Below are 14,692 nucleotides of genomic sequence, written 5' to 3' on the forward strand. Positions count from 1 at the left end.
TCCGTAGTCTGTCTTTTTTAACGACGCCTGTTCTTTGCAGTTTTATGTCTTTTCAACTGTCTGTAGTTTAACAAGCATTATATCAAACGCCCCGAACCTCCTCCGTTCAAAGACAAAGGAGAAGATCTGTTTGTGAGGTATAGCGTGTCAGTCGACCATGGACAGTAAACAAACGACTCCCCGCGGTAAAATATGGATCAGTGCTGGGCCAACAAGTGAAGAACAGATGTAGAATAGTTCAAATTATGTCTTTTAGGGAATCTTCATGTTTGGTTTACAGCTGTATGTATAACCTATCGGTACGAATTCGATCACGTTCCTTCTGTGGTTCCATAATCTCCAAATCGGCTACAAAACCGGATAGGTACACTTGTACAATGTATTATACTCGCAAGTATGAAATACGCATGGAGTTAATATTCAAGTGTTCAGCTACCAAAGTTATGTTGTCTTTCAAGATTTCCCAGTAAAAACCATGATATTTAGATTGTCGTTCAAGAGTCCCCTTTTAAAACACTCAATACCATGTTAAAAGGTTATAGAATCGCTAATAATACAACAATGGCGTATACATCTTAATAGAATCAAGACAAGACCACAGAGCATGTCAATATTGGATACATTAGAGGATACCAAGGTAAGAGAAAAATAACCATTTACCTCCTCGAGAGTGAGACAAGGTGATCTCAACCCAAGGGAGAAGATTCTTAAGCCGCCAAAATATTGTTAATCCCATCCCTAGCAACCACGTGCACGGGATTAATAAAATCTATTACCTGTAAGTGATCGAGATCGGGTTATCTCAGTCGAGGGCTAAGATTCTGTAACATAATCCCAACCGAGGCGTTAGCCGAGGTTAGGATGTTACAGAATCTTAGCCCGAGACTGGTAATATATTTTTTTTTCTCGCACCTCTTACATATATCTAGTTGTATAATAACAACCCATCTATATATGGGTTTAGAGTGTAAGAGTATCCCGTCTGGGGCCTCTCGGTTCAAAGCCGATTAACCACTTCATCTGCGCTTCGAATTCAGTCCTTTCGCGTAAAAATATAGTTCGGTTATATCAAAGAAGAAAAACAATGATCAATCGGTACATATTATTTTAATAATAAACAACAACCAAACAAACAAACAATGCATAGTAATTAAATACATGACAAAAACAGTTTGAATGCACATATTTCTAATAATATTGGTTAACTTGCGCGGATGAATACATGAATGGGTTAAAATTCCGCCAAAACTCACGTAAAGGTACCAGACAGATCGGACGAGATAGAAAAATCTAGCACTGGGTATCACGTGAGATTTCCCTGTCCGAGGTGCGAGAACACCCTGTGAAGTATGTGAGAAGTATCTGCCCTGCACCTCCGTCGTTAGATTTGTGATCTTAGTCCTGTAGCTACTTGTGGGACCACACTCACCGTCGACAATTTCATGACGTCACGGCAACAATACAATGACGTAACGCCCTAAATTCAATGACGTCACGTCAGCATTGTCTTGCATTGAGGTAACGTCACTATAACATACGTAAAAGAGTAAACAGGGTAAGAGAAAATGACCATCCACCCCATTGATAGTGAGACAGGGGAACCTCAACCCAAAGAGGAACATTCTTAAGCTTCCAATCAGTTGGCTTCCTCCAAAGGATTGAAACATGTGTTGTTCCTCAAATTATATTACTGACGGTCGTTGTGCCCACTTTGATGCAATTCTCTCACCTTTGTTACAGTATATCCCCCTCACCCTTGTTATCTTCCTTACGGTCGTTGTGTCCCTTTGTTATATCCCTCTCACCTTTGTTATATTCCTCTCACCTTTGTAACAGTATATCCCCCTCACCTTTGTTATATCCCTCTCACCTTTGTTATATTCCTCTCACCTTTGTTATATTCCTCTCACCTTTGTTATATTCCTCTCACCTTTGTTATATTCCTCTCACCTTTGTAACAGTATATCCCCCTCACCTTTGTTATATCCCTCTCACCTTTGTTATATCCCCCTCACCTTTGTTATATCCCTCTCACCTTTGTTATATTCCTCTCACCTTTGTTATATTCCTCTCACCTTTGTTATATCCCTCTCACCTTTGTTATATTCCTCTCGCCTTTGTTATATTCCTCTCGCCTTTGTTATATTCCTCTCACCTTTGTTATATTCCTTACGGTCGTTGTGTCCCCTTTGTTATATTCCTCTCACCTTTGTTATATTCCTCTCACCTGTTATATTCCTTACGGTCGTTGTGTCCCCTTTGTTATATTCCTCTCACATTTGTTATGTGCTTTTCCTTCTGTGTTATGACCATGACATCCCTTGCAATGTATCTATTTCCATTTTGTTCCTTTTTAGCCTTTGTCATGTGTCTTTTCCTCCTTTCTAATGTCTACATGTTTATTTTTCATTATTATATTTCCCCTTTTATATGTATCTTCAGTTTCAACTTTTTGTTACAAATATTTATTCCTTACTTGGCATTTCTTACCGATGCATGTTTCTTAACTCTGTTGATTACCCATATATGATCCTAATTCCTCGTGTGTTACCTATGTATGATCCTCATTCCCCGTGTGTTACCTATGTATGATCCTCATTCCCCGTGTATTACCTATGTATGATCCTCATTCCCCGTGTGTTACCTATGTATGATCCTCATTCCCCGTTTGTTACCTATGTATGATCCTCATTCCCCGTTTGTTACCTATGTATGATCCTAATTCCCCCTGTGTTACCTGCGTATGATCCTCATTCCCCGTGTGTTATCTATGTATGATCCTCATTCCCCGAGTTACCTATGTATGATCCTCATTCCCCGTGTGTTACCTGTGTATGATTCTCATTACCCGTGTGTTACCTATGTATGATTCTCATTACCCGTGTATTACCTATGTATGATCCTCATTCCCCGTGTGTTACCTGTGTATGGCCCTAATTCCCCGTGTGTTACCTATGTATGATCCTCATTCCCCGTTTGTTACCTATGTATGATCCTCATTCCCCGTTTGCTACCTATGTATGATCCTCATTCCCCGTTTGTTACCTATGTATGATCTTCATTCCCCGTTTGTTACCTATGTATGATCCTCATTCCCCGTGTGTTACCTATGTATGATCCTCATTCCCCGTGTGTTACCTATGTATGATCCTAATTCCCCGTGTGTTACCTATGTATGATCCTAATTCCTCGTGTATTACCTATGTATGATCCTCATTCCTCGTGTGTTACCTATGTATGATCCTCATTCCCCATGTATTACCTATGTATGATCCTCATTCCCGTATGTTACCTATGTATGATACTTATTCCCCGTGTGTTACCTATGTATGATCCTAATTCCCCGTGTGTTACCTATGTATGATCCTCATTCCTCGTGTCTTACCTATATATGATCCTCATTCCCCGTGTGTTACCTATGTATGATCCTCATTCCCCGTGTGTTACCTATATATGATCCTCATTCCCCGTGTGTTACCTGTGTATGATCCTAATTCCCCGTGTGTTACCTATGTATGATCCTAATTCCTCGTGTGTTACCTATATATGATCCTAATTCCCCGTGTGTTACCTATGTATGGTCCTCATTCCCTGTGTGTTATCTATGTATGATCCTAATTCCCCGTGTGTTACCTATGTATGATCCTCATTCCCCGTGTGTTACCTGTGTATGATCCTCATTCCCCGTGTGTTACCTATGTATGATCCTCATTCCCCGTGTGTTACCTGTGTATGATCCTCATTCCCCATGTGTTACCTATGTATGATCCTCATTCCCCGTGTTACCTATGTATAATCCTCATTCCCCATGTGTTACCTGTGTATGATCCTAATTCCTCGTGTATTACCTATGTATGATCCTCGTTTCACACTTATTATCCACAAGTATGGTTATTTTTATTTTCATTTGCTACTGATTTGTATGATCCTTATTTCCCAATTTTTACCTTTGTATTTTCCTATTCCCCATGTGTAACCTTTGTTTGTCCTTATCTCCCGTTTGCTACCTTTGTAATTGTTCCTTATCTCCCATTTGTTATCTTTGTATGTTGTATGGTAACAAAGGGGAAATAGGAACATACAAACAAGTAGTAAATGTAAAATAGGAACAACCATAGGTAACAAACGTAAAATAACGACCATACCTTTGTATGTCCTTATTTCCCGTTTGTTACCTTTGTATGTCCTTATTTCCCGTTTGTTACCTTTGTATGTCCTTATTTCCCGTTTGTTACCTTTGTATAGTCCTTATTTCCCGTTTGTTACCGATTTATGTGCCTATTTCCCATTTGTTACCTTTGTATGTTCCTATTTCCCATTTGTTACCTTTGTATGTTCCTATTTCCCGTTTGTTACCTTTGTATGTTCCTATTTCCCATTTGTTACCTTTGTATAGTCCTTATTTCCCGTTTGTTACCTTTGTATGTTCCTATTTCCCGTTTGTTACCTTTGTATGTTCCTATTTCCCATTTGTTACCTTTGTATGTTCCTATTTCCCGTTTGTTACCTTTGTATAGTCCTTATTTAACACTGACTGTGATCTAACGTTAGCTATGTTCTCCTGTGGTCATTGTTGCTTGCCCTAAGAGATATTCCTGGACTGCCGTATCAGGATCGTCAGTACCCAATAGTCCTATTCCAGTGACGGATCGATCGGAACGTTAAGCCTTCGTCTTGGCATACCAGTCAAATTTTGATGAAAATCGGCAAACGAGTGTGAAATGAAAACATGACGGAAGGTTGTTTAATATAGCGGCTAGTCAATATCTATATCTGAATATATATATATGAATATCTCTAAATCACGCTTGAAGGATAGAATACACAGATGGAGATTAGGTCATTTCCTTACAAATAATCTGCAGTTATGACGAACCACACACATTAGTCAACCACAGATCGGCAGCGTTTCCGATTCAGAATGAGCTATTCTACGGAGTGTGTGTGTGTTTTTTGTTTGTTTCAGACACCACAACTTACAGTTACCGCTGAGATAATATGTATATCCACGCTACGTCGACCAAAGACAGAAACCTTTGGGCGGTGACTAATGGAAAATTTTCACTTACGCCATGATAACAATCAAAAATAATATAAACCAATCAATACAATCGTTCAAAGACGAATTAGTTTAAAAACCAGGCCAACATTTCAACGGAAAGAAAGATATATAATATACAATAACCGCCGGTCTGTTGTGTAATCATACCGTACATGATGTGTGAACGGCGTCCAGGTGCAGTATTACGATATATACGTACTCAGTAACGAAGGAGGGATATATCCATGGCCACCAACGATATGCACTTTATTATCTCACCTGTTCCTGGTGTTTTATTCTGCCGTTAAATGAGATCATCGATCGAACACTTTAATAGGTTTGATGGAATTGCAGTCGCCGGTCTACAGTTCCAGTATGCGATTTATTACACTTACGGTGGTTGACATCTGTTGCTTCCATTATCCATTCATTAACGCCCATCCTTCCCGAGGGGGTTCCGAAAGTATTGATCTTTGCGTTCAGTATGTATTATTATTCAGGTAAATTACCAGAACTCATTGTGACTGAGACACCTGCAGTAGGGCGTATAGCTAGCAAAGCTTTTGTGTACTCCGTCGAGGACAAAATCAGAAATCGTTGTGGAGATTATAATTGTTTCATCAGGGTACATAGACACATTTGCTTAGTGTAAGTTAAATCTACGTGCATGAAAACTAATCAGGCCGTATCTACCCATCAGGAGAAAGTATTCTCAATATCGGGGAAAACCATTTCTCTCATTTCCCGACCGAAGCCAGTCGATCCGTTTACTTTAATCAACTCGCACGAATCAAATGCCAGAAAGGAGACATTAAATAGGAGTATCGTCCACACTAGTGCTACGTATGGGACGGTTCTCGATGTAGAGTCATACTTTCAAATCCAATAAGATGCATTGGTGATCGAGAGATTTCGACTTTGGTTAAGGCGTCATTGACAACTCGTGTGCTATCCAGATGTACGTGCGAACAGTGGCGAGCAGGACCCGGGCCAAGCTAGTGCATTGGTATCGCGGTGCCATACACCATGTCGCTAGCGCGCAGCATGGCAGTACAAGTTTCCGACTTCATTCTTTATGTTTCAAACTATTTCTCCATCAAAAACATCTCTAGTAAAACGTGTTATGATACAAGCAATGGAAATAACGTGTTCCAACCAAAATGGCCCGCGATCTATGTGGATTAACACTAGCTTTGGATTACTTGTTTATTTATCTGGTGATTTATGTTTGTGGTGTTTGTTCTCAAATTAGAATTCTAGGAATTTGTGATCAGGAATTAGTGAGCATGTGCTACGGAACTTTTCAGAAACATTTCAAGGAAAATCTTTATCCAAACGGAATAAATGTTACCTGGAAGGTGTTTGAAGGAAGCTCAAATTACGACCGTAATTTAAGGAGTCTCGCAGAACTACCGCTGTCTAATGTTTGGGATGTAGGGGTCGCCCTAGGAAATAGCCCGATCATCAATGCAGCCACGACATTCGCCGAGTCTGTCCATCTTCCGCTCTTTGTTTATGACACGTCCGATGTGAAAACGCCCGTAAGTATATATGATGTATCTATCCCCGGGGGTACGTCTTGGGTGATAAAGAAATCACAGCATATCACTTTATGATTATATGTTGATAATACCTCGCACCTGTTACATGTATCGTCTATTCTAAGTAAGAGGCATTGTGGAAATGCCTTGTTATCACATGTTAATGTTTCGCGCACAGAAAGTCAATAATCAATTCGGTTGAACAAACTGGATTTAATGTTGAACATTCACCAGTGATCGAAATGATTGTAATATTCGACGAGAATCCGTTGAATATAATTAAATTTGATGTAATGAATAATAATAGTAAATAGATTGTATGTTTAGCCGATGACAGCATGGAAACTATTGACAAATGGTATTTAGTGGAACATTTGTGTGTACGTGTATCGCACATTAAATATATAAAAGTTAAGGAGACGGGTGGATTAAAATTTATCGACAAAAACAATCGATTGTTAAGTTGAAGAAATGCTCATTTGTTTTGCAAATATGCCCCAAACAACAAATCAATCTACCGTTGCATCATCGCACACGGACAAGCTAATTTGCATCCTTGAATACAGGGAACACAAGTTGACATCTGATTAGTTCTGATTGGCCAGTAATAATGTTCACACCGAACACAAATATCACGATGTCACACTGTATTTATTTGTTTTCTGGAATCGACAGTATATCCAATTTCTCACTGAAAAAACAACAAAACAAAACAAAAACCGTTTTCAATAATTTTGATTATTCCCACCAATCATTCATTGTTTTGGACATGTCGATACTTTTAACGAGTTAAAACGATTCCTGTGTAGGAGGTTGACTATAACACGATTCCTGTGTAGGAGGTTGACTATAGATATACTAGCCGAAGTCCATTAGTACAAACACTTCTGTTAACCTGAAGAATGTTGATTACTTGACACCTTGCTTCGAGCCTTAGTTGGAATCTCAACAATTACACGCCGGTTTCCGTTTGGAATACATCGCGTCATCACCTTTCGGAACATGTCTAGACGCTGAGAGAACTATACACATACATTGCACTCCTGTATCTATTATAAACCCATCTATTTGTTCCATGATTTTAATTTATGAGAATTGATTAAGGTTGGCGATCTGTTCCTTCTGTAGTTAGGGATAAGGAACATGGTTAGGACTACATTAACAAGTTTAAAACATAATTTTATAAGTTAATCATGCATATTTGTTTTTAGATATTTATGACATCAGCACATAACGTACAAAATGACGTCGCCATTTGTGACGTTGCTTTTGACTGGCCTTCACACCGTGGCAATACTTTCTAAGAGTTCGCCATTAAAAGTGGAATTTCCACAGGGATTGTGCAGAGTAAATCATAGTATCAGGATTAACCCGAATATGTTTAATGTTATGGAATTAACACAAAACAACTGGAAATAAATACACCACGAACTGAAGTGTACTCTAACTAAACCACGAACTGAAGTGTACTCTAACTAAACCACGAACTGAAGTGTACTCTAACTAAACCATGAACTGAAGTGTACTCTAACTAAACCACGAACTGAAGTGTACTCTAATTAAACCACGAACTGAAGTGTACTCTAACTAAACCACGAACTGAAATGTACTCTAACTAAACCACGAACTGAAGTGTACTCTAACTAAACCACGAACTGAAATGTACTCTAACTAAACCACGAACTGAAGTGTACTCTAACTAAACCACGAACTGAAGTGTACTCTAGATAAACCACGAACTGAAGTGTACTCTAACTAAACCACGAACTGAAGTGTACTCTAACTAAACCACGAACTGAAGTATAAACCACGAACTGAAGTGTACTCTAACTAAACCACGAACTGAAGTGTACTCTCAATAAACCACGAACTAAACTATAGTCTCAACATAAACCGCTCTTAGAGAGTACGATCGGTTTTTTTTGTTTTTGTTAATATTAATAAAATATATTCAAATAATTCTTAAGTAAATAAATATCCTTCGCGTGCACGCTCGCGTCACTATGCACGTTCTCTAAGGTAAAGGTCAATATCAAGTAGGGTACTATTGCCAACATAGTGGATGATGAATTTTCAAAGAGTTTCTATCACATCAGACTCCGTGCTGAAATTCCAGCTTGTTCCCATTACAGCAGACCAAGTGCTGGCAGTCCAGCTTTACTTTCAAATAAAGTTTGTAGGAGCTACATGTATCTTGTGTGTTGTCAAAGGTGAGGAGTGATCTGAGTCTGCATGAATATACCACTTCCGGTAGGATAGTCTTCAATACTTACGGTGTGATTGTCGTACTATCTTAATAGAATCAAGTTGTGATATTTGTTTTGGTCGTCGATATTGATTTTAATCACAAGGCTATATGATATTGACCACAATGTTGATATTTTATGGCGTACCATCGGAAAACTAGAAAATCTGGAGAAATAAAACAGTAATGACTACCAACGTGTCCGCTAAGTGGTTGTTTGCATGTTTACTATTGGTCCAATTATAAGTTACATGGTTTGGTATACAGTATATCAGAAATAGGCATCACCATTAGTAGTAGCAGGTTGTTTAAATCCTGCTTTCCAGGTATGATTGTTCATCAATGTATATATTATGTACATATGTATATACGGAAATTGCTACACCCAAGCATGGATATGCGTACAGTAGTACCATTGCCAAGGGTGTAAAGAAAAACATACAGATAAACTTTGTGTATAGCTGTATGATCACGATTTATTTATGACTCAAAGCGCTATTGACAATTGTATTTTTATTTGAGTTCATCAAATGATCTACAACACCAAATAAGATGTATCTGTGAAGACCATAACCTCACCATTTGGTTCTAGTTTTGAGAACATGAGAGTACGTGCATTTTACATAGATATCTTGAAATGCGTCGTTGGAAAACGCCGAGTACGCGTCCGCATGATCTCGTTTGACCTTTGTAGAATTTCCGAGTAAGAATTTCTTCTGTTGGTTTCTTGCCTTGTTTAATCGTAATGAGTACAATGGGATTTACATGTCAGTACTTTCTGGCTGTCTCTAGTTGTTATTACAGTGTAGTGTGACAGGTAAGGTTAACTGTGTGGTAATATTTGAAACCTTCTATGACGTCAGTGAAGTGTGACAGGTAAGGTTAACTGTGTGGTAATATTTGAAACTATCTGTGACGTCAGTGAAGTGTGACAGTTAAGGTTAACTGTGTGGTAATATTTGAAACTATCTGTGACGTCAGTGAAGTGTGACAGGTAAGGTTAACTGTGTGGTAATATTTGAAACTATCTGTGACGTCAGTGAAGTGTGACAGGTAAGGTTAACTGTGTGGTAATATTGGAAACCTTCTATGACGTCAGTGAAGTGTGACAGGTAAGGTTAACTGTGTGGTAATATTTGAAACCTTCTATGACGTCAGTGTAGTGTGACAGGTAAGGTTAACTGTGTAGTAATATTTGAAACCTCATGTGACGTCAGTGTAGTGTGACAGGTAAGGTTAACTGTGTGGTAATATTTGAAACCATCTGTGACGTCAGTGTCGTATGACAGGTAAGATAAACAGTTTAGTAACATTTTAAAGCATCTGTGACGTCAATTAATTTTCGTAAACATTCATGAAGGTAAAATCTCTCGGAGGTACTGATGATGGATTCGCGATTCTTAATTACACTACCCAGAGGACTTTAAAGCAACAAAGCTTGATTGCCTCTTTGCTTAACACATGTATGTGAACAAAGTCAACCAATGGGCTAATTAAAGCTTCATATTCCGATACCAAAGGTTAAGCTTTGGGCTAATTAAAGCTTATATTTCGACACCAATGGTTAAGCTTTTTACTGCCAGTAAACCAGGCTCTATGAGGATGAGTGTTGGGCCCGAACAGATGCAAATGATGAAAGAACTTCACAGCAATCATTAGAAATATAATAAACTGCGCGGGATTCGTGGTATCAAATCCAACCATACTGTAACGCTGTACCTGGTATAATCTGGTACTGAATACCACTAACTCGCTAATTGTTCGTGACCTGGTCAGATGAGGTAGTATTGATACAGAGCGGTCAATAAGGTAAATATTATTACAGTTTATGGCCGCTGTGTACATTGCGGCGCCATTATCCACACGATTAACATCGCTTTAAATACTACAATTAGTCATCGTCTTGGAGTTCCCTCATTACCGTTTTTCAAAACGCCCCCGAGCTATTTATTACCTGATGCACTTCATTTGTAGGAATAGTTGCACTGGTTTACACATATACATCATAATATTTAAAATTCCTTCATATTTCCCCAGCTTTTTAGTTTCAGCCTTTGATACATGTATCAATGATGAGTTCTTAACGGATTTAATCGCTTGTGTTTCTTTGGTATTGTCCTTAGAACTACCAAGACTCATAACGATACAGAGTGTTTGTTACTATCCTTAGAACCACCCAGACCCATATATAGCGGCTGTTACTATCCATATAATTACCAAGGCCCATATTGATACAAAGTAGTTGTTACTTTCTATAAAACTACCCGGGCCCATATTGATACAAAGTAGTTGTTACTTTCTATATAACTACCCGGGCCCATATTGATACAACTAGTTGTTACTTTATATATAACTACCCGGGCCCATATTAATACAAAGTAGTTGTTACTTTTTATATAACTACCCACATCCGTAGGGATACAGATTGGTTGTTATTATCCATACAACTACCCAGACGCATATTGATAAAGAGTAGATGTTACTGTTCATAGAACTGTCCAGAACTATATTGACACAGCATAGTTACTATCCTTAGAACTGCCCAGAACTACATTGACACAGCGTATAGTTACTATCCTTAGAACTGCCCAGACTAACATTGATACAGCGTATAGTTACTATCCTTAGAACTGCCCAGATTAACATTAATACAGAATGGGAAGTACTACACTGAAACAGCGTAGTTACTATCCATAGAAACCATCAGACCAATAACGACATAGAGTGGTAGTTACTATCTAGAGTACTACCCAGACCTACATGGATACAAAGTGGTAGTTACTGTCGATAGAATTGTCCAGACCCATATTGATACAGATTCGTAGTTCATGCCCATAGAATTTAACTAACCTACATGGATACAGACTTGTAGTTCATGTCCATAGAACTTAACCTACATGGATGAAGAGTGGTAGTTACTGTCCATAGAACTGTCCAGACCCACATTGATAGAGTAGAAGATACTGTGTCCATATATTGCTGGACACACCAGCTACTGTAAAGCATGGTTCAGTGTGTATAGGTATCAAAATACAAGGTCGTGTAGGGTGCATGGTTTAGTAGGACTGATTACTTATAGATCAGAACAGCGATAGGCAAGCAAGTATACTAACAACGACCATGCCCATACTGCTTTTAAGATTGTGTCCGATAGTATATGTTTATTCAGGAAAACTTCCAATGCACTTTTACTATCGAAATTCTACGATAAACGTATGATTGATTCAGCAGAAAGCAGAATTTACGTTGACAAGGACGTATAATTTTATTCGACCTTTAGTCTGATTAGTTGATCCCCAGAGGGTTTCGATTGATTCCGTGGTTTCATTACTGAGAACTGACAAAGCAATGAGGCGATATCGTCTATCAAGGAGAAAACAGAAACGTAGATGAGGGTCAAAGGTGAGATTGTCCGTCAGCGTGGGGCCGGAGTCTCCGTCCATTAAGATGTTCCGATAAGGACCTGATGGAGGCTAATGGATACTTGGAACCATTCGAAGACGATGGGTCAGCCGAGAAAGTAATTCAGTCTCTCGTCATACAGGCTGTCTGATTCGTGATTTGTATAATTTTTCGTGTTGAGTTTTATTTTTAGAATTAATGACGTATTAACAGTTGTATCAAAAATGATACAAACAGTTCAGAAAGTCTAGAACCAACAGAGGTATTTCAGCAGTACATGACTAAAAAATTAGAAAATATATGCACGTATTGTTAAAAGTAATCATAACTTATATCCTGTTATAAGCATGAGTTGGGTAGCTGATTAATAGTGTTAATCATACACATTTGATATTGACATCCTTGTCGATCTACCATTGATTTGATTTGATATTTACACCCTTGTTAATTTACCACAGGTTTGATTTGGTATCAACATACTTGTCGATTTACCATACATTTGATTTGGTATCAACATACTTGTCGATTTATTATACATACATTTGATTCGATATTAACATCCTTGGCGATCTACTATGTCTGATTTGATAATAAAATCCCTGTTGATCTACCATAGATTTTATATCAAAGAGCTTGTTCCCGTGTAACAATATCGCGATATAAAGGACAAATATACAAACAAGGATTTCGTGTCCTGAAAGTGAACACCGTGACATAATATAAGAATTTCTATGTGAGATAATGAAGGTCAATCTTATCTCATTAAACTTGATATTCGTTTAGTTGTCATTATCCTAATTCGCATTATGATAACGTCACATTCACTGCCTTTTCCCATTAAATTTTAAAAAAAAATAATAGAAAAAGTAAGTGTGGTCATGTTTGTCATGATTACGTCCACTACATAAGTTACGGTTTGATGGCTTTTCAGATTTGTTTGGTATAGTTTCATGTAGTTTTCAGTAACGCTATGCAGAACACGCACATTTCATTTTTTACCAATAACTGTCAACAATGCTTCGGCATAACACTTCACATGTAAAGATCGATATCATATAGCTATGTAAAGACGTAACGGTTTTACTTTATCGTTTACATTACAGCTCTCAATAAACATCAACCGTAGAAATATATCGAAGGGTAATCCTCCATACCACGAATAAGTCTGCAGAATATTGGCACTGGTCCAGAATATACTCACGTCATGGATGTTATTTCAAAATCATCCAATTTCGTGAATTTGTCTTAATTGATTAGATTATGAAACATGGTTTGGAGTTTCCCATTTTTACTCCATGATGTCTACACGTTTGGACCTTAACCTTGCTGTATTAATCTAAAACGACAAAACGTTCGGTCTCTTTGCCGTTCCCCAACATACATATATGCATTCAATTGACATTTTCTTTGATCATCCAATACTCAATATTTATCCAATTGATTCAATTAAAAGGCTAGTGTATATTACTGAATATAAACACCCTTTGACGTTAATAATCTGCAAGAACAAATAACATTAAGAGTGAATTCTTTCAAAAATAGATTAGAGAGGTAGTGGGCAGATCACGAACTTTTAGAGAGGCATTGGGCAGATCACGAACTTTTAGAGAGGTAGTGGGCAGATCACGAACTTTTAGAGAGGTAGTGGGCAGATCACGAACTTTTAGAGAGGTAGTGGGCAGATCACGAACTTTTAGAGAGGTAGTGGGCAGATCACGAACTTTAAGAGAGGTAGTGGGCAGATCACGAACTTTTAAAGAGGTAGTGGGCAGATCACGAACTTTTAGAGAGGTAGTTGGCAGATCACGAACTTTGATATAAGTCGGACATGTTATAGAGAAATTGGAACTGTTGGCATAGTCGATATATGTATACAAAGCATGTATATGATTCCTGGTTAGAGAATTTAAATTGACCCTGTACGGGTAGTCAACTTACATTATGTAATTATTCATTTACACGCTAATCACATGTGACTTCTTGAAAGTCCACAGATTATCTTTCATTTCGGTTTTTTATTTTGTCAGACGTATCAGACGTGGGGCCGCGGTGGCCGAGTGGTTAGGTGTCCCGACACTTTATCACTAGCCCTCCACCTCTGGGTTGCGAGTTCGAAACCCACGTGGGGCAGTTGCCAGGTACTGACCGTACGCCGGTGGTTTTTCTCCGGGTACTCCGGCTTTCCTCCACCTCCAAAACCTGGCTCGTCCTTAAATGACCCTGGCTGTTAATAGGACGTTAAACAATAACAAACCAAGCAAACCAAAAGTATCAGACGTATAACCCAGTCACACTGTTGTGTGTTAACAGCACGGAATATCAATCTTTTTCATTCGGAAAAATAAAATAAAAACCTGGCGAGGAAAAATAACCTATCGTACCAAGAAAAACACACACACACAAAATATTAGTCTGTGTAAGATCGTTTCAAAGAGAATCACGTTATTAAATTCATGACTATTG

At 38.3% G+C, this 14,692-nt stretch overlaps 1 protein-coding gene across 1 annotated transcript in view; it reads left to right on the forward strand.

Annotated features, from left to right (window-relative positions):
• Positions 1-5,579: 5,579 nt before the first annotated feature.
• LOC117325330 (glutamate receptor ionotropic, NMDA 3A-like) overlaps positions 5,580-14,692 on the forward strand; it is a 70,883-nt gene continuing 61,770 nt past the window's right edge. The window contains exon 1 of the mRNA XM_033881471.1: positions 5,580-6,582. Coding sequence (XP_033737362.1) covers positions 6,202-6,582 — 381 coding nt within the window. The 5' untranslated portion in view covers positions 5,580-6,201. The remainder of the gene's footprint in view (positions 6,583-14,692) is intronic.

The sequence above is a fragment of the Pecten maximus genome, chromosome 4, assembly GCF_902652985.1.
Source record: "Pecten maximus chromosome 4, xPecMax1.1, whole genome shotgun sequence".
Lineage (NCBI taxonomy): Eukaryota > Metazoa > Mollusca > Bivalvia > Pectinida > Pectinidae > Pecten > Pecten maximus.